At 33.9% G+C, this 22,742-nt stretch overlaps 1 protein-coding gene across 1 annotated transcript; it reads left to right on the top strand.

Moving 5' to 3' along the window:
- Positions 1-3,392: 3,392 nt before the first annotated feature.
- LOC129250232 (uncharacterized) lies at positions 3,393-22,438 on the top strand. Its single transcript, XM_054889867.1, has 3 exons — positions 3,393-3,705; positions 3,768-4,091; positions 22,346-22,438. Exons 1-3 carry the CDS (start codon positions 3,676-3,678, stop codon positions 22,436-22,438), a joined length of 447 nt encoding a protein of 148 aa, XP_054745842.1. The 5' UTR covers positions 3,393-3,675.
- Positions 22,439-22,742: the final 304 nt, after the last annotated feature.

Here is a 22,742-nt window from a genome sequence, read left to right as displayed (position 1 = left end):
ATCAATATATTCGTTCAGCTAAATCAAATGAATATCTGCATATGAAAAATCGTTCATATGGACGTGCAAAAGCAAACACGCATATACATAAATACATGCATACAAACTTCCATAGACATACATGCATATGAGGCTGCGAGCACTTGCGACAGAAAAAATATTTCGATTTGCTATTGTTGTCGAGAATTTAGAACACATATTTACATACATATATTGATGCATACATATGTACGGAGCCGCGGCCACTCGACTTGACAAAAATTCAAGATTTACCAAATATTGGCAAATAATTCAACGCGAAATATTCCAATATTGACTATTTTCGAATGGTCGTGAAAATTGGCATATGGGCGGCTCGTTTTATGAATGAAAGTACTTTGCTCGTAGAAATATGAGCTCGAACTTATCAATGAATTTGTTTTTGTTGTGCTTTTTAATATTTGAAACTGTTCAGCGCCGTCGCGGGTAAATAATCATGGCGGCAACAGCTACGCCTAGGAATGCATTTTGTTGTTGTAGTCGCTAGGCTTAGAATTTTAGTTTTGGAAGCATACACATGTAGAGGCATAAAGTAAGTACATATGTGCGGTTATATGTATATACGAATATTCATTGTTTTGCTTAGAATAGAAACTTTTACGTACATATGTACATTGTCCCAACATATGTATTTATATGTATATGCATACATACATACATATGTATGTACATATATGTACGCGAATACCGTTTAGATGAGTTTTTTTGCATATGTTAGGAATATGTTTGCAAACGTTTGTCTATTTGCTGTGTTTTGAGGCAGGTCAAGATTTTTTTCTGCCCACATGAATATGGATGGTAGATGTTATATCTATTTAGTAAGGACACATATTGTTGAATAATAACACTGTGGTACAAAAAAAAAAATTGCAAAAAAACTTTGGATCGGACATGGTGAGGGTTGTAGCTTATGAAAAACTGAAAAGAATGGTATGTATTAAATTTTGAATACACCCTCAAAATCTCGTTTTAGAGCCAAAAAACCGTTTTTAGGCATATTCATGTACAAAATACATCGTATCTTTGTCATTTTTTGACGAAATTAAAATTTTTTTTTTTCATTTTCCAGCTAAAAGTTTAACCTTTCCAACCGTGAAAGAATTTTTTTATTATCTTTTGAATTCATGGAGATAGAGACCAAAAACTTTCAAAAAATTTGATTTTTTTACTTATTTTTCAACTTTGAGACTAGTTGGTAGCTTTAATTTTATATAAAACATCTATTTTCTCTTACTACATCAAAAGTGTATTTAATTTTGCTTTTAATGACCCCTAATTCAAAAGAATTCGTTAGAAATTATCCAAGGAATTGCGTTTATAAGATTATAGTCACTTTACTAGTTTTACAAGTAATGTGATATTTTTTCTATTCTTACTTCCTCGTATTTTTTTTTTGCATTTTATGCACTTTTCTATACTTTTTCCACAAAATTATCAGTGTGTAGAGCTTAATAATAAGTTTATCTGATACTATAGAATAATAATAAATTTTCCCTCAATCTTATTGAGGGAAATGCATTAAGGGCATCTCTGTTTTTTCATACTTATTCGGTGCTCGACTATCCCACTCACAAAAATAGTATAGATTTTTGGTATATCCATCTTGCATGCCGAACAAAATTGTTAAAACTTTTAAATCTGCAACAATTCGCCACTTATGATCATTATATTTTATCATTTGAAGTATTTTCTCCATTGTAGCATAGGACTCCTTCATCAATCAATAAAACGGAACTGTCATGTCGTTTATGTGCTAAAGATACAAAAAACGTGTGACCAGAAATGATTTGCGAAAATCGAAATAGCTTTTGCTACATTTGCGGCGGGTTTATAGATAAGAAGCATCGTTTAAAATTTGAAAACAATAAAGCAATGGTTCTAGTGTATAATGAAATTTTTAACCGCGCATACGGAACTAGTAAATGGTATGAACCAGAGTATATTTGTGTGGCTTGTTCTTCAAAATTAAAACTAGCAAAATCAAAAAAGAATAACAATCATCTACAACTTTTGAGTCCAATGATATGGAAAAATCAAACTTATCATAAAGAAGAAGATTGCTATTTTTGCCAAACAAATGTTACTGGTCACCATTACAATTATTATTATTATTCTATAGTATCAGACAAACATATTATTAAACTCTACACACTGATAATTTTGTGGAAAAAGTATAGAAAAGTGCATAAAATGCAAAAAAAAAATACGAGGAAGTAAGAATAGAAAAAATATCACATTACTTGTAAAACTAGTAAAGTGACTATAATCTTATAAACGCAATTCCTTGGATAATTTCTAACGAATTCTTTTGAATTAGGGGTCATTAAAAGCAAAATTAAATACACTTTTGATGTAGTAAGAGAAAATAGATGTTTTATATAAAATTAAAGCTACCAACTAGTCTCAAAGTTGAAAAATAAGTAAAAAAATCAAATTTTTTGAAAGTTTTTGGTCTCTATCTCCATGAATTCAAAAGATAATAAAAAAATTCTTTCACGGTTGGAAAGGTTAAACTTTTAGCTGGAAAACGAAAAAAAAAAATTTTAATTTCGTCAAAAAATGACAAAGATACGATGTATTTTGTACATGAATATGCCTAAAAACGGTTTTTTGGCTCTAAAACGAGATTTTGAGGGTGTATTAAAAATTTAATACATACCATTCTTTTCAGTTTTTCATAAGCTACAACCCTCACCATGTCCGATCCAAAGTTTTTTTGCAACTTTTTTTTTGTACCACAGTGTAACCGTTGATGCAAATGAATGGTTTACAAAGCCAATTTTTAATGTGGATATTTTAAAATTATTTTGATAATGCACTTAATATCAATACAATTTAGTTAATTACATACTTAAAATTTCACACTCATGCATGCATATACAGTCGAACCTCAATAAGTCGAACTTCGATATCTCGAATATTTGATATCTCGAATCAAATTGCTTGGCAATGACGTTTAGAGTGAGAATTGTGTGCAATTTTTACTTGATAACTCGAACTTCTATTACTCGAATATCTTGATAACTCGAACAGAATATTTGGCGCCAGCTTTGATAAGTCGAATTTCCAGGGGAATCCCCTTATTACGTGTTGCTTATTTTATAGCAAACAGATGTCAGCAGTTGGGTCGCTGCACTGTTTAAGACCACAGGTATTTTATTAGTAGTTCTTACGCGAAAATAAACTCTGTTGACATGCCATCAAAACGTTGTTTAAAAACTTTATTTATTGACGAAAAATTTAAACTATTAAAGGAAGTAGAAATGGGTGCGCGAAAAAAAGATGTAGCTGTAAAGTTTATCGAACTTGCATTTTTTCCCCCGAATATGACATCAAAATTACAACCACTCGATCAAGGTGTCATACAAAATTTAAAATGTCATTATCGTCGCAGAATTTTAAAAAATACTATAAAATGCTTTGAAGTAAACAAAAATCTTAACATTACATTAATGGACTGTGTTGATGAAATAACTAATGCATGGAATATCGATGTTAAGCCTGAAATCATCTCTAATTGTTTTAGAAAAGCCGGCTTCGGTTAATATTCTGAATGGGAGGAAGAAGATGACATTCTTTTGGTTTTTATAAGCGAACACATAAAAGAAAGGAGTAAGGAAGAAATTCAACTGCAGAATGAATATGAAGCTTGGCAAAATATCAAAGGTACAGAAGGTGTCACTTTTAATGATTTTATGCATGTGGATGACGATATTGTTACTTCAAAGTTTCCCACGGATGAAGATATTGTGGAGCCATTGGGATCTAAATCCGATTTTGAGCTTGATAGCGAAAGTGATATAGAAGATGATTTGCAAGATGATATGGTGCAACCAGTTTCAATCGAGCTAGTTGCAAATTCGTTCAAGATTTTGCGGTCATATTTAAAAACCAATGAACATACAACGGATTCTCTGTACAATGGTTTAAATAATATTGAAGCTTTTTTTGAAGATCAGAATAAAAAATCCTCTCGTCAATCCCAAATAACTGACTTTTTTACTTTAAAGGAATGGAAGCTATACATCTATTCATACAATGTTATTAATTATGTATATATAATTTTAAAATATACACATACAATATTATATAGCAACTATACATAATTTGAAGCATGTACTGTTTTATCAATAAAATTGTTTTCTAACCCTTGAGTTTTATGGATTGTTTTATTTTTCCATCAGCTTTTATTTTGTTTATGGATTTTTATGTATGTATGTACATATGTATATTATATTTGATAACTCGAAATCTTGATAGCTCGATTTTTTTTGTGGCATGTCATAGTTCGAGTTATCGAAGTTCGACTGTATGTACTTAGAATTAATTTATTCATCTCACAAGAAATAATCCATTTGCGCATGCGAAATGCCTACGGGAAATAAGCATGAAAGAGAAATGTGATTTTTGCATACATATGTATGTATATTAGAAATATGTTTGCATACGTTTGTCTATTTGCTTTGAATTCTTTATATGTAGATGTGTATGAGAGGTGTATGAGCTGGGTTTTGAGGCAAGTCATGTGTTTTTCTGCCCACATGAATATGGATATTAAAGTGGTGCACAAGTCGACATATATGTGCTTTCAAGTCATTTGCTAAATTCACACAACAATGCAGTGTTTTGTTCTCAACTAACAGTAACAGGCAATAGCAGCTAGAGAGAAACACAAATCATGCTTTTGCATGACTTGTTTCTCTCTCAGCATTGTCACTACACACATATTTCGGCAACATAGCAAGAAAAGCAATGACACTGAAAGGCAATGAAAAACAATTCAATTCAAACAAGTGAATTGTGTCAGATGTGGATTATTTACTTTCATGAATTCCTGATATTTTAAAATCAAATAGGCAGTTAATGTTTGGTATGATGGTTTTGTAGAATAAAAATTAAATTCTGATTAATATTTGAATGTAACTTACACTTTGCCTGCAAATATTCTTCTGCGCAGTTTATTGGATTTTAAATTTACTAAAAGCTGTCTTATTTCATAACTTCAGTAGCTTTAAAAATTATTCATCGAAAGTTGACCGTTATTTGTTAATATTCTCCCCTTAATACGCAAAAGTGCGCGGGGAACGAAGAAATGTGTATGTTTGCAATTTTCATACATCTCGAAGGTGTGCTAATACACACTACGTACATACATACATATGACACCAATTCACACATTGTACTTGATGTCTTTCGGCAAAGCTTGTATGAGAATGTTTTTCTACCATTGCCATGCAAGCATATAAGCAGCGTCGTGCAATTCGTGTACTGTCGATAGAGCCGAAGTAGTATTGCTTGTTGAGGACAATTTTTCTTCGTTGCTGTTCAAGTTGTGTGCCTACATTGCTTTTTGTCATCACAAACAGTGTCACATGCAATGTGTGACTTGTTGCTTTGTAATAAGCAAGTCATTTGTGCACCATTTTAATGGATATTAATAATATGGATGGTAGATGTTATATTAATTCAACACTTTGCTGAATAATAAACCTTGATGTAAATGAATGGTTTACAAAGTTATTTTTTGTGTTATGATATTTGAATAATTTTTATAATAGACCTAAATTCATGCATGCATATATGTACTTAGAATTACTATTATTATTATTTATTAGAGAAATATGAAATATAACACTAATTGATAGAGCACACTAGCTACTTAGGCCTACGGTGCTATTGCGTTACTTAGAATTAATTTATTCATCTCACAAGAAATAATGTATTTGCGCATGCAAAATGCCGACGGCAAATAAGCATGTAAGAAAAATGTACAAGTCTTCTGTTATTTTCTTTTCCCTAACACCAAATCATGGCATTTTACATTTCAATGCAAACGCTATATTTATTTCTGTTGACTACGCTCCGCTATGTTAACTCTCTTCTGTTAATTTCCTACCCTCGTTTTGATGTGTTTTGACATTTAACCTGTCCATTCGTTCCTGCGCCTTCTCTATGAATTTACGTTCTCTGCGATTTCTAGAACAGGGTGACAAAACGATTTGCTGATGTTCGAAAAAAAAACGAAATCGGAACGATTTACAGGACATGTCAAACGATTTAAAAACGGAAAATGCGAAAATATTGCCCGAAAACGATTTGCAGAACATGCCTGTATGCTGAATACTGTATGGATAATAATTTCCTTCTTTAATTTATATATGTATAATTGAATATACTTTACCAATTAAATTCTTTTACTACTTATTTACGCTGTGTATATACTCATGTAAAATAAAAAAACACACTTTTAATGAAATTAAATTTTTTTGTAATTTTGGGGTAAATTTTGCATATTGAAAGGCTCGGGGGCACACCTTTCCCCTAACCGATTGGCACCAAGTTTTACAGAGGTTATTTTTATATAGAATGGAACCAAACTGGAGGGTAGCCCGCGAAAAAATATTGTATATAAAAAACAGGTCAAATAACTGCCACGCTATTATACATATGCATATGTGTACTTTGCGTGAAATGCACTTACATGTGTACACATACATTCCATGATTATTTCACAAACATTCATCAGAAGTTCTCACTTTAATTTGCACTATTTCTTGTCAAGCAACTGAAAAATATTTAAACAAATAACTATTCGTAACTTACTTCAAAGGATTTCATTTCACCTTAATTAGCCGCCTAATCATATAAAAATAGGTACCAAGTAACGACTTATAGGGAACAAATAGAATTAATTAATTACTATGGAAAATAATTTATCACATTCTGAAAACTTAGGTAAAAGCCAAATATTTCTTAAATTTTTTTCTGATGAGAAATTTTAAATTATTTCAAAAATCATCAACTATTTGAATGTATGTTAAAGTTTTCCTTCACTACGTACTGAATCTACAACATACACTTTGATATAAAGATGTTTAATTTTCAATGGAATTAATAAAAATAAATGACTACGTTGTTCAAATACCCTTTTAAGCAAATATAATAAGTTCAATTTTTATTACCTTGCAACACAAGGTAAAGTAACGTAAAGTAGCGCAAACTATTTATTAGTCTTTCAAACATCATTCACTCATGTAAACAAATGCTATTCGAAATATATTTATATATATGTAAAGGGTGATCAATTAAGAGGAGTTTTTTTCATTTGCGTTTTTTTTACAGATCGCGCGCGAGTTGTGGCAAACTGTCATCGTGGATTTGTTGAACAGCGTTTGGCATTTCATCATGGAAAGACTCACACCGCAACAACGTCTACAAATTGTTCAACTGTATTATGAAAATCAGCGTTCTGTGACAAATGTTTTTCGTGCGCTTAGACCGCATTATGGTCAACATAATCGGCCTGCCTTAAACACTATTCGACATACCATCAACAAATTTGAATCCGAATATTCATTGGTGGATAATTCTCGACCGAATAGACCACGTCCAGCAAGAAGCATTGAGAATATAGCGGCAGCAGAGAACGTAAATTCATAGAGAAGGCTCAGGAACGAATGGACAGGTTAAATGTCAAAACACATCAAAACGAGGGTAGGAAGTTAACAGTAGAGAGTTAACATAGCGGAGCGTAGTTAACAGAAATAAATATAGCGTTTGCATTGAAATGTAAAATGCCATGATTTGATGTTAGGGAAAAGAAAATAACAGCAGACTTGTACATTTTTCTTTCATGCTTATTTGCCGTCGGCATTTTGCATGCGCAAATAGATTATTTCTTGTGAGATTAATAAATTAATTCTAAGTAACGCAATAGCACCGTAGGCCTAAGTAGCTAGTGTGCTCTATCAATTAGTGTTATATTTCATATTTCTCTAATAAATAATAATAATAGTAATTCAAAGTACATATATGCATGCATGAATATGAAATTTTAGGTATCTAATTGACTAAATTGTATTGAATTTAGGTCTATTATCAAAATTATTCAAATATCATAACACAAAAAATAACTTTGTAAACCATTCATTTACATCAAGGTTTATTATTCAGCAAAGTGTTGAATTAATATCCATATTCATGTGGGCAGAAAAACACATGACTTGCCTCAAAACCCAGCTCATACACCTCTCATACACATCTACATATAAAGAATTCAAAGCAAATAGACAAACGTATGCAAACATATTTCTAATATACATATGTATGCAAAAATCACATTTCTTTTTCATGCTTATTTCCCGTAGGCATTTTGCATGCGCAAATGCATTATTTCTTGTGAGATGAATAAATTAATTCTAAGTAATTATATGCATGCATGAGTGTGAAATTTTAAGTATGTAATTAACTAAATTGTGATGATATTAAGTGCATTTTCAAAATAATTTCAAAATATTCACATAAAAATTGGCTTTGTAAACCATTCATTTGCATCAACGGTTATTATTCAACAATATGTGTCCTTTTTAAATTTTTATATCCATATGTATGTATATTCATATTCTAAATAGATATAACATCTACCATCCATATTCATGTGGGCAGAAAATCTTGACCTGCCTCAAAACACAGCTCATATGTATCTACATATAAAACATTCAAAAGCAAATAGACAAACGTATACAAACATATTCCTAACATATGCTAAAAAAACTCATCTAAACGGTATTCGCGTACATATACATATGTATGTATATATGCATATATGAATACATATGTTGGGACAATGTACATATGTACGTAAAAGTTTCTATTCTAAGCAAAACAATGAATATTCGTATATACATACATATAACCGCACATACTTACTTTATACCTCCACATGTGTATGCTTCCAAAACTAAAATTCTAAGCCTAGCGACTACAAGAACAAAATGCATTCATAGGCGTAGCTGTTGCCGCCATGATTATTTACCCGCGACGGCGCTGAACAGTTTCAAATATTAAAAAGCACAACAAAAACAAATTCATTGATAAGTTCGAGCTCATATTTCTACGAGCAAAGTACTTTCATTCATAAAACGAGCCGCCCATATGCCAATTTTCTCGACAATTTGAAAATAGTCAATATTGGAATATTTCGCGTTGAATTATTTGCCAATATTTGGTAAATCTTGAATTTTTGTCAAGTCGAGTGACCGCGGCTCCGTACATATGTATGCATCAATATATGTATGTAAATATGTGTATATGTACAATGCTGTGCCAATGAATGTGCGCTGCGCCTATGAATGCGCGCTGGATTTCTTGATTTCTGTCGCAAGTGCTCGCAGCCTCACATGTATGTATGTCTATGGAAGTTTGTAGGCATGTATTTATGTGCATGCGTGTTTGCTTTTGCACGTCCATATGAACGATTTTTCATATGCAGATGTTCATTTGATTTAGCTGAACGAATATATTGATTTTTCAAGGAAATCCTGTCGAATTAAATTATTGGTATATGTTCATTTAAGTTCTTCTTACCAAATAAATATTATTATCCTTAAGAAAATGAAATACTAGTTTTTTTAATTTTAATTTTTTATTTTTATTCACAAGTAATTTAAGTACTCTTATATGTATATGTATGTATATACACATATTACAATACTATAAATAATATGTATTTACATTTCCTGAAATGAAAAAAAAAATATACAAAATTGTGAAAGCACGAATTACGAAATTGTTCTCATACTATAACAATTTCTCACACGACTTCGATATTGACATCGATTAAGTCATTGCGATTTACCTGATTTTTAAAACACTACTCTCAATCCATGGTGATTAAGTGAAAATTGTAGTGGTTTAAAAATCTAGGCTCAGGTGCTACCTGAAAAAGAAGATAAAAGGAAAACCTGAAAGATAGAGAAAAATCTGAAAGATGGAGAAAACCCTGAAAAATAAAAAAATCTGGAAAATAGGAAAAATAAATATAAATGAATACATATAAGAATAAACAATTAATAAACGCTGGTTTTACTTACCCTAAGACTTTCATGTATATCGCATAACTCCCACACACACACACGAGTACTTACGTCTCTTCGCCAATTTAAGAAAAACACTTGTTAATTTAAGAAAACTTTTGTTTAAATTTGTTCATTTATAACTTTGTTCGATATAACCGATCCGCACAGTTCAAGAATAAAACAGTAATTGAATTTATGCTTAGTTGGTAATTAGTGTAAGAGTATGAAGAGCGGATAACGGTTATATTAGAAGAAATAAATGAGTAATATTTATATTGAGAAATATAGGATAGTAAAATAAATATATACAGGGTTGTTGGTGTGGGTACATTTATGTAACTTAAGGACCTGCGCAACACACCTTGTTGGACCCTGACCTACAACGTACGACAACTTTTTTAGTTTATCGTTGCGCTTCTGACACCTAACTTGGGTATTTTCTTGCCGTAAAAGCCATTTCGCATTTTTGAATAGCAGTACATATATCAAAAAATCGAATAGCTTGATGCGATGATCTTGACATTCGCCAGATATTGCGAACCAATGGGGAAATACTTCTTCGGTTTTTTGTTTTATAACTGGCAACATTAGATTGCGAATATTACCTACGTGAGCATATTTTGCAAAAAGCTGACGGTACCACATCATCTGAAGGCGACACACTTCGAATACCCTGTCTTCAGGATTCACCAGTCTCAAATCGGTGTCATCCGTGAAATTTTTAGACCTTATCAGGGTTGTGGTTTCTAAGTCCACGCAGATCTGATTACTATAACTAGCCTGCCTGTTTTCCTCTAATATCGAATGTTTCTCAAACTCTTCCAGAGTTAAATCTTCTTCTACTTGCTTAACTACCCTACAATAAGTTGCAGTGACGGGCGGGCAAACCCAATCAGAGCCAGCACTAGGCGAGCGACTTCTATTTACTGGCTCTAAATTGAAGCAAGGAAAAGCCCCTTTCAAGAGTTTATATTTTGTAACCAATGTGGGTTCAAAATGGCGTTGGCAAATAAAAACCCTGTCAGTGCTTGGCACTTGCACGTTGCAAGCCAAGGCCCAATTCTTACGGGTCTCTTCGTCCCTAGGAAACGCAAAAAGTATACTTTATCCTTAGGCACGCAGCTCTCGATACATCAGCTCCTTTTTTTCTTTTTTTCGGTCCACTTGTTCGGTGGAACATCCTCATAGCCTAATTAAAATTTTTATTTTAATTTTTACAAAATTTAAATTGAGGTATATTCAGTATAATCATATACATATATAAAACAAGAAACCGCACCCTCCAGGGATTTATAGTTTTCAAGTAATTAATTGTTAAAATTGTGTAATTTAGCGAAAGGATATTGTTGTTTTGAATACAAGTATAAAAACCAGTAAAAATGCGTTTGTGACCATATATTTTATGAATTGAAGTGAAATTTAGAACAAAATACATACATATTCGTATTATATTGTACCAATTTATAAGTGTATTGTATTAAAATGCGTGTAAATATTGAAAGATATAAAAGTTGTTCATGAGCCACTCCCTTACATCTCAACCAAGTTTCATTAAATAAATCATTATACTTGGCTTCAAATTACCCATACGGCATTATCCTACACCCGATCCTTTAAATTCAAAAGTTTTTTATAAATATGTAAATAAAATAATGAGAATGTGCGCATTCAAGTTCAATTGGTTACAAGCAATCATAAGAGCTTTTCAATATTTGACGCAATTTTCATATATGTAAACCTAATATACATATGTCCTTTGCTAATATATGTAATATATATAAACATGCATACATAAAATTTCGCGCAATTTTCATAACTTAATTACATACATATGTCCTAAATTACGCGCAATTTTCATAAAAAAACCAAAAAGAACAAATCTGTAAACATGCATGCAAATCATATGGACATATCAAATGAACAACTCTGTTCTGTACGCAAGCAAATGTAAGCTAATGTAAACTACATTTTTTTACATTGCGTATCACTCTCTCCCTCTCATTTCTCTCCGGCAGCCATATTAATTAATTTCCTACTGTTAACTTGTGCTTTCCTACCCGTATTTTGTTAGGAGGAACGGGCCGGGACTGCGCCTTCTCTATGAATTTACGTTCTCTGGCGGCAGTAGCAGAGAGTGTACGTGAAAACCGCGATGAATCGATTCGGCACCGTTCTCAGCAACTTGGACTGTCGTATGGAACAACTTGGTCAATTTTACGGAAGGATCTTCATTTAAAAGCATACAAAATACAGCTCGTACAAGAACTAAAGCCAAATGACCTTCCTGCACGTCACCGTTTTGCTGATTGGGCTCTTGAAAAGATTGAAGAAGATCCGCTGTTTTCGAGCAAAATTTTGTTCAGCGATGAGGCGCATTTCTGGCTCAATGGTTACGTCAATAAGCAAAATTGCCGTATTTGGGATGAAGAGCAACCAGAACAGGTTCAAGAGCTACCTTTACACCCAGAGAAAACAACGGTCTGGTGTGGTTTATGGGCTGGTGGAATCATCGGTCCATATTTTTTCAAAAATGATGATGGCCGCAACGTAACTGTGAATGGTGCTCGCTACCGTACCATGATATCGGACTTTTTGCTACCTGAAATTGAATCTAATGATCTCTACGACATTTGGTTTCAACAAGACGGAGCCACTTGCCATACAGCTCGTGAAACAATGACTTTATTGAGAAGTCATTTCGGAGAGCAACTGATTTCACGTTTAGAACCTGTGAGTTGGCCACCAAGACCTTGTGATATCACACCTTTGGACTTTTTTCTTTGGGGATTCGTGAAGTCCAAGGTCTATGCTGATAAACCAGCTACGATTGAAGCTCTGGAAGCCAACATTACGCGTGTTATTCACGACATACCAGTCGAAATGCTCGAACGAGTGATTGAAAATTGGACCTTCAGAATGGACCACCTTAAGCGTAGTTGCGGCCAACATTTGAATGAAGTCATATTCAAAAAGTAAATGTCAAAGAATGTCCTTTCAAATGATAAATAAAGGTTTTGAACATAATTTACATTTTTGTTTTTTTTTAACTATTGAAAAAAGCACCTCATGATTGATCACCCGTTACATACTACCGGACGCGACGGACTTCGTTCTGTCAAATAGATTTTGAATGTGGCAGTTTATATTTCGACCTTAAGACGTTTTTACTCTGCTGACCCTCACACACCGCCCTATCATCATGGGGATGGTTCTGTTCAGGAGAGTTAAAGAAAAGGGTCAGCTCGGGTGACTAAGTATCTTCGCTTCTACGAACTTTGGCCACTCTTTTGGGACCCACTAAAAACCTCGACTGGGAGGTTTGCCAGAGGGCTTCAAACTAAGAGGAGAATTTAAGGTTCAAACTTGATGGAAACATAGTCCATAGGGATAGTGGGAACCTAAAGGTGACAAATATTTATAAAGTGAATGCTTCAATGACAAAACATAGAGAAAATTAATTATTTATTATTATTATTATTAGCATAGGGTAATAACCGATATAATAAAGAATAATGAAATAAAACGTATATAAGTATTTTCAGTAATCGCTTTATTGTAAATCAAGTGAATCATAATTATTAACAAAAATCTGTTTTATTTTTATTGTTGTGCTTTATGATATACAATGTTTTTTGTTTGATTACCTGGTGAATATACAAACAAATCTGATGGTTTTCCAACACGCGAACAGGCAATTGACCATGTGAGAAACATGGGTTTTCTAGATTAATTAATAATGCTTATCTTCTGTTCTTCTTAAAATATGTACGTCTTTTGTTATTCTTAACATATGTTTATCTTTTGGTATTCTTAAAATATGCTTGGATTTGTTGAGCCCTGCCTAATTATTCTTAGAATTTACTTAACTATTTTTATTTATTACTAGCAAACCCGGCCCCCTTCGCTGGGCACACTAAAATAGAATAGATATGGTTTAGAACAGAAAATATATGGTTTTCATATTATTTATTTCTTTATTCTTTATTCAAGCGCTTTGGCATAAACAATATTTTTTGTTTTTCTATTTGTTTTTGAGTAAATATAAAATATAAATTGAAAATCAGGAAAAAAGAAGATTGTTTTTAAATTTCAAATCAACGCATATGAATAACTAAGAAACAATCGTCTTTTTTCCTGATCATCCATGAATTTTTCGTTTCAATTTATATGTTTTATTAAGCATTGGAGCTTTTTTAACCATTATCCATTTATATTTTTCAAAAAAAAGACGAAAAAAAAATTTTTTTCCACGAACACATAATTTCATTCGGATTTCACATTAAATTCTCAAATTTCGTAAGAAATTATTCACTGTTCCAAAATCCACTCCAAAAAAATTCACAAACAATTTTTACATGTTGCACTTACGTTTTTTCCTTATGGCATCCAAATCAGAAAGAAATATTGACACATTGTAACTCACACTGTCAATTTGACAGTTCAGTTCCGCCCCAAGCGTTAAAAAAGTAAGCGACATTATGGCTGGCTCAAAAGAACGCTGTACCCGTTGCCACTGCTTCGAATTACAACCAAACTTTACGAAACCCATTTTCAATACTTACTTAACAATGTGCATAAGTTTGGTTTAATTCGGTGCAAAGACACGGCGGGTCCACGTTTTGGCATATATTTCGAGACCCTAGTCATCAATAGGTATGAAAATTACCCCGTATTAAAGCACTTATCAACAGCTTTCATTTGATACCCATATTGTACATACACAACCAAAGGTTACCCGGGTCCACGTTTTGCCCTATATCTCGAGACCTTAGTCACGGAGCGGCATGAAAAATACTCTGTACTAAAGCATTCACCAACAGCTTCAATTTGATATCCATATTGTACAAACACATTCTAGGCTCCACGTTTTGGTCTCTATCTCGAGACCCTAGTCACGGAGCGGCATGAAAAATACTCTGAACTAAAGAATTCACCAACAGCTTCCATTTGATACCCATATTGTACATACACGTCCGAAGGTTACCCGGGTTCACGTTTTGACCTATATCTCGAGACCCTATCTACCAATAGGTATTCAAACTATACGGAAACCATCTTTAATACCTACTTAACAATGTGTGTAAGATTGGTTTAATTCGGTTCAAGGACACGGCGGGTCCACGTTTTGGCATATATTTCGAGACCCTAGTCATCAATAGGTATGAAAATTACCCCGTATTATGGCACTTATCAACAGCTTTCATTTGATATCCATATTGTACAAACACATTCTAGGGTCCACGTTTTGGTCTCTATCTCGAGACCCTAGTCACGGAGCGGATAGAAGTACTCTGAACTAAAGCATTCACCAACAGCTTCCATTTGATACCCATATTGTACATACACATCCGAAGGTTACCCGGGTCCACGTTTTGACCTATATCTCGAGACCCTATCTACCAATAGGTATCCAAACTATACGGAAACCATCTTCAATACCTCCTTAACAATGTGTGTAAGTTTGGTTTAATTCGGTGCAAAGACACGGCGGGTCCACGTTTTGGCATATATTTCCAGACCCTAGCCATCAATAGGTATGAAAATTACCCCGTATTAAAGCACTTATCAACAGCTTTCATTTGATACCCATATTGTACATACACAACCAAAGGTTACCCGGGTCCACGTTTTGACCTATATCTCGAGACCCCAGTCACGTAGCTGCATGAAAAATACTCTGTACTAAAGCATTCACCAACAGCTTCACTTTGATACCCATATTGTACATACACAACCAAAGGTTACCCGGGTCCACGTTTTGACCTATATCTCGAGCCCTATCCACCAATTGGTATCCAAACTACACGGAAACCATCTTCAATACCTCCTTAACAATGTATGTAAGTTTGGTTTAATTCGGTGCAGACACGGCCGGTTAGCGAACACACACAAAAAGTTGACTTTATTTTATATATAAGATTTTTTTCAGTTTGTGTCCGAAAAATCCAAATATCTTATGGAACCCTATTTTTTTCCAAAATAAAATGTAATCCATGTTACTCGTAGATAATGTAGTTTTCGAATGGTCAAAGAATTTTTAAAATTGGTCCAGTAGTTTTTGAGCCTATTCGTTACAAACAAACAAACAAACAAACAAACAAAGTTTTCCTCTTTATAATATTAGTATAGATTTGTGAATCATGCCTTAACTCGTTCTGAAATTAAAACAAAAGAAAGAATATTATCACTTTTGTTTGAACGCATTAGAACCTCCAAAGCGAACACGCACACACACATGAACGCGCAATATTTGTATGGGAATAAGAAAAGGGCTGTTTTATGGTTTTCCCGGAAATTATTCGATTTTTTCTCGCCGTACAAACCATCCTTGGACTTCAAGGAACATTTTTAAAAAAGAATTGTTAAGATTGGTCCATGCGTTGTTGAGTTATGCGCTTACCAACACATTTTGCGACTCATTTTTATATTATAGATAATGTTTTTTTGCTTATCATTTTGTTCTTATTATAGACAAAATATAATAAGAACAAAGAAAAATAAGAAGAACAAGGATCAGGACGTGTCAGCCATCGGAGGTAAGATTCATAATAAGTAATAAATTCCGTGCTATTGTATCATATACTCAATATGCATATATCTAAATATAAATAAAATATGATATCTACTAAACATTAACACTTTCTTCTTTTCTATAAAAATATCATCGGAGCGGCCGTAGAGGAACCACATTCAATTCTTACAACTGGGTCGCCATCCGATGATAACATATATGCTATAGAGTTATTTATCAAGATCATTGAATTTATTAATAAAATTAAGGCCATTTTAAAAATAATGTTATAAGTGGCTCTGAATAGATGCAGATATTTGTTTCTTTTATTTTTCGGCAATTTCAGACTTTTTGTGTACCGCTGTATCTTATGCAACCGGGCAGGGAGCAAAGGTAGATCGCTTTTTAAAACTTCGGGAAACGGAGTCCCTGTTCTAACCAAAATGATTAAATTTAGTAAGTAGAAATTTGCATCCCTTAAATTTAAAGATTGTAAGCCATTATTACAGGTGAAAATCACAGAATTGCAGAGAGAAGAACGTGAGGCATATCAGACTTACAGATAGGAAACTTAAATTTCTGCAATTGAAAAATTGAGTTTTCGTTAACAAACATGAGATCTAAGATATTGGAAAACGAATTAATACAAAAATTAATTTCATGGGAGCAGACTTAATTGGAAGGAGTTAAGACATCACTCCTTAGCAAGTTAGACAAGACGATCTTATTCAGATTAAAATCTCCTAATATGCAGAAATTTTGATCTTTATATTTGTCGTAGAGGTTTTGAAAATTCTTAATACGAGCTGCATATAACGAGTCCGAATAAATAGGTGGAATATAAGATGATTAGTTGAGCAGACTACTAATATTTTCAAAGATGTAGACACAAAGCAACCCTATTTTTGAGATATCTTTGAAACCCATTCCCGTCAAAAAACACTGCTTAAAAAAATTGCTATTGACCCACGTCTCAACTTATTCATTCGCATCGGATTCACAACGAGATGTAACCAAGAATAATTGTTTTGTTTTTGTTGGCTTCCAAAGATATTCTGGTGATAAAGATTGAAGATTTCTTTATTGGAACTCGATTTAGAACCACTACTACGAACCACTGGCCACAGATGGGAAACAAGAGTTTGGAAAGCAGTTGAAACGCCAAGTTTAAAATGTATACGCCTTAGTCCATAATATGAGCTTCTTTCTTAACAAGTTTGAACCAAAAAACTTTCAATGCCGGCGTACCTCACGACATAACTAATTATACTTCTTTCGGAAACCAATGATTTAAAGGAATACTATTGTAGCCATTTTTGTGAACGATGATCTTTAATTCAGACCTACAGCATGCCGAGTATTAACGGACGTAGGCAATGAAGTAATTTAGATTGTAGTACAGGGTGGGCCATACAGCGTTTGCTTTTTCAACCACCTATTTTTTTGAGAATGGTAACACCAATGACATGTCAAATGTGTTCATAATTTATTTAAAAGTTTGACATTTACGAAATGGGACGCTGTACGCTTGAACAAAATTGGGAAATATTGAAAACCTTTTTCCAAAGTGGTGAGTCTTCTTCTTCTTTTCTGATTTTCACATCGGTGGCTACGTCAACAAGCGAAATTGTCGGATTTGGGGCTCAGAAAATCCACACGTTACTGTAGAGAAGCAAATGCATCCACAACGAGTCACTGTTTGGTGCGGTTTTTTGTCTGGCGGCTTCATCGGGCCATTTTTTTTCGAGAATGAGCGAGGAGCCGCGGTTAGAGTAAATGGCGAGCGTTACCGTGACATGCTCAACAAGTTGTTTCCAAAAATTGAAGAGGATGATATGGACGACATTTGGTTTCAACAGGACGGTGCAACTTGTCACACTGCCAAAGTTACACTCGAACTTTTGGTTACCGTTTTTGAAAACCGAATAATCAGCCGAAATTCCGATATCAATTGGCCGCCTCGGAGCTGTGATTTAAGTCCGTTGGACTATTTTTTGTGGGGAGCCGTTAAGGACAAATGCTATACAAACCATCCAGAGATGATTCATGTTTTAAAACACGAAATCGAAGTTGCCATTCATGAAATTGGAGCCCAAACAATCGAAAATGTGCTTAAAAATTTGGTTGATCGAATGGCCTACTGTAAAGCCAGTCGTGGCAGTCATTTGAGCGATATTAATTTTTATTCATAAACTAGCGGACCCTCACCCGTTTCGCTGGGTGAAAGAAAAATATAAATGAAAAGTGTTCTTTGTTTTTTTCTTGTTTCATCATTTAATTCATGCTCGGCCATTATTTTGTGACTTATTCTAATAACAATTACTCTAATGATTGTAAGCTAACAACTTATTCTAAAGCCTTCTGATACGCAAAATTTTTGGTTTTATTTTCATGCGGTGTATAAATATAAAGTAACGATGGTTTCCCTACTCGAGAACATCCTACATACAGTTGCCCATGTCCAAAGCATGGATAAGTTAGGTCAATTCCACATAATTGAAGTGTTTGACCTTGAGACTTATTGATTGTAATAGCAAAAGTAAGGCGAATGGGAAATTGAAGTCGCTTAAAATCAAAAGGCAAATCTGTTGAAATCATTGGAATGCGCGGAATCAAAACATCTTCACCTTTAAATTTGCCTTTCAAAATTGTTGCTTCAATTACATTGTTCATTGTCCGTTTCACTGCTAATCCTGTCCCATTGCATAGTTTCGGCTGATTGATATTTCGCAACAAACATGATCACTGCGCCGACTTTCAATTGCAAACGATGTGGTGACAAGCCAGGCAAATTAAGTGAATTCAAAAATTCAATTGGATAATTCACTACATCGTCGGGGTTAGTGATTGAATCAATTGATGTATAGGTGACAACTTCACCTGGAATTTCAGTCAAAATACTGGCATTGATTTCATTGACATCGACATTTTTGGCAGCTAATATAGCTCTCTCGCTTAGCCAATATTGATTTCGATAGTTTTGTTCAATATTTGGGAATACATTTTGCACTAATTGTACTCTTGATTCTGTTACGGTACAAAAATTAGTTGGAAGTGTGATCATGCCTGTATTCTTATCAATTGGCTTTCGTCCATTTCCAATTGGCAACAAATGTTCGGAAAATTCAACAAACAAACAAACAAACAAACAAACAAAGTTTTCCTCTTTATAATATTAGTATAGATTTGTGAATCATGCCTTAACTCGTTCTGAAATTAAAACAAAAGAAAGAATATTATCACTTTTGTTTGAACGCATTAGAACCTCCAAAGCGAACACGCACACACACATGAACGCGCAATATTTGTATGGGAATAAGAAAAGGGCTGTTTTATGGTTTTCCCGGAAATTATTCGATTTTTTCTCGCCGTACAAACCATCCTTGGACTTCAAGGAACATTTTTAAAAAAGAATTGTTAAGATTGGTCCATGCGTTGTTGAGTTATGCGCTTACCAACACATTTTGCGACTCATTTTTATATTATAGATAATGTTTTTTTGCTTATCATTTTGTTCTTATTATAGACAAAATATAATAAGAACAAAGAAAAATAAGAAGAACAAGGATCAGGACGTGTCAGCCATCGGAGGTAAGATTCATAATAAGTAATAAATTCCGTGCTATTGTATCATATACTCAATATGCATATATCTAAATATAAATAAAATATGATATCTACTAAACATTAACACTTTCTTCTTTTCTATAAAAATATCATCGGAGCGGCCGTAGAGGAACCACATTCAATTCTTACAACTGGGTCGCCATCCGATGATAACATATATGCTATAGAGTTATTTATCAAGATCATTGAATTTATTAATAAAATTAAGGCCATTTTAAAAATAATGTTATAAGTGGCTCTGAATAGATTCAGATATTTGTTTCTTTTATTTTTCGGCAATTTCAGACTTTTTGTGTACCGCTGTATCTTACGCAACCGGGCAGGGAGCAAAGGTAGATCGCTTTTTAAAACTTCGGGAAACGGAGTCCCTGTTCTAACCAAAATGATTAAATTTAGGAAGTAGAAATTTGCATCCCTTAAATTTAAAGATTGTAAGCCATTATTACAGGTGAAAATCACAGAATTGCAGAGAGAAGAACGTGAGGCATATCAGACTTACAGATAGGAAACTTAAATTTCTGCAATTGAAAAATTGTGTTTTCGTTAACAAACATGAGATCTAAGATATTGGAAAACGAATTAATACAAAAATTAATTTCATGGGAGCAGACTTAATTGGAAGGAGTTAAGACATCACTCCTTAGCAAGTTAGACAAGACGATCTTATTCAGATTGAAATCTCCTAATATGCAGAAATTTTGATCTTTATATTTGTCGTAGAGGTTTTGAAAATTCTTAATACGAGCTGCATATAACGAGTCCGAATAAATAGGTGGAACAGTCACCGACTAACATTCGTTGCGTACGGTCACTATCTCTTCCGCTGTGTAGTAGTTGTACTCTCTTTGCATTCATATTCGTTTACCTACGTAAACACATTAATAAATTCACTTAAATTGCCCGTGTACAGTTGCTTTCGCGAGTGATATCCGAGGGTTTAGTGTTAATATATAGGTGTGAAACAATGCCCCTTGGGGCATCCCCACCTAGGGAAAATAGGTTCGCCCTACTTTCCCCTGGTGTTCATAGCAAGCGTAAAAAACCCAACAAAACGCGAGAATCATACCCCGAACTACCTCCAATTGTTTTTGCGAAAACAGACGACCCTAAATTTATTGTGATAAAATCAAGTGAAGAAACAAAACCAATATCCAATTATTCCTGCTTTGCAGTGCACAAAGCTATATTAGCTATCAGCAAGGACATAATTTCCATTTCTGAGTTGCGTGATGGAAGCCTCTTAGTGCTTACTAAGAATAAAAAAATCGCTGAGAAATTCATGTCTTCAAAACTTCTTCCCGGTATATGTTTAATTAATGTAACTTATCAAACAAATCTAAACTGTGTAAAAGGCACCATATTTGCCCCTTTCCTAAACAACCTAACCGATTCAGAAATCGTTGATGGCTTAAAAATGCATGGTGTGATCGCTGCATACAAATTCCAAAAGAAATCACAAGACACTCTAATTCCAACTGGCGCAATACTTCTAACATTCGACAGCTACTCTCTGCCAGAAAAAATCGACGTCGCCTGGAGGAAAGTTTCTGTTCGTCCATATTATCCAAACCCAATGCGATGTAAGTCATGCCAATTACTTGGTCATACTTTAAAATACTGCAAAAATCCTTCCACCTGCGCCATATGCAGCCTACCACCCCATGTAGGGTCCGAATGTTCTAGAACAATGTGCGCAAACTGCGCTGGCGACCACCCATCATTTGCAAGCAACTGCCCAAAATTCGTACAAGCTAAAGAAATACTAAAAATTAAAACAATAAATAAATGCAGTATGCGCGAAGCAGCAAAAAAATATAATGCCTCCACCACCTCTAAACCCTCCGCCTCAACATTCTCTCAAATCATCGCAAGCACTTCTTCTTCTGCAAAAAGCACAATCATGCAAAGCAAAGAATTGACAACTACCAATAATTCGACAACAACCCAGTCTTCTCTTGCCACCGCCTCCACTAATTCCTCCTATCCCACATATTCTCAAATAACCGCAAACACAGCTCCCTCAACAAAAAATTCAATTATACAAACACCTAAAGAATCGATAGCAACACAAAATTCAATAGCATCCCATTCCTCTACTTCTATAGCTTCTACTACCTCTTTCATTCCCTTAACACACCCTCCGCTAAAAACCAGCTTCTCAGCTGACTCTATCGCAAAAACAAGTACAAAGAACGATAATCCCCCTTTGTATTCATTTCCTAATTCGAACAATATAAATTCAACAGTTTTCAACATTCCTTATACGAGTACTAAACCAATTTATACTAACAACTATGATTCCGTTTCTCAGACACAGCTCACCTCAGATTGTGATGACGAAATGTCTACTGTCTCAGTTCTCACTAAGACAAATGACATTTCACCACGCGTCAGCTCAGATTAACCTTCACAGACGACTCGCTCAGCTCTGCCTCGCAGAACTTTGATACGTAGTCAAGTCGAGCTTAATCTTTCTCTCTACTTATATCACTTTCCTTTCTTTCTATCCTTATGTTCTCAATTATACAATGGAATATCAATGGCTATTTCAACAACTATATTCACCTTGAAATCCTCATCAATTCTTACTCACCTGCAATTATTCTCTTAAGCGAAACTCACCTTCCTCACAATTACGCACCACATACACCAAGGAAATATATTGGTTACTTTCACAATTTGCCCAGTATTAATACAAATAAACAAGG

The sequence above is a fragment of the Anastrepha obliqua genome, chromosome 6 (genome assembly GCF_027943255.1).
Source record: "Anastrepha obliqua isolate idAnaObli1 chromosome 6, idAnaObli1_1.0, whole genome shotgun sequence".
Lineage (NCBI taxonomy): Eukaryota > Metazoa > Arthropoda > Insecta > Diptera > Tephritidae > Anastrepha > Anastrepha obliqua.
Note: the sequence above shows the minus strand (reverse complement) of the source record. Positions and strands in the feature narration are given on the sequence as shown.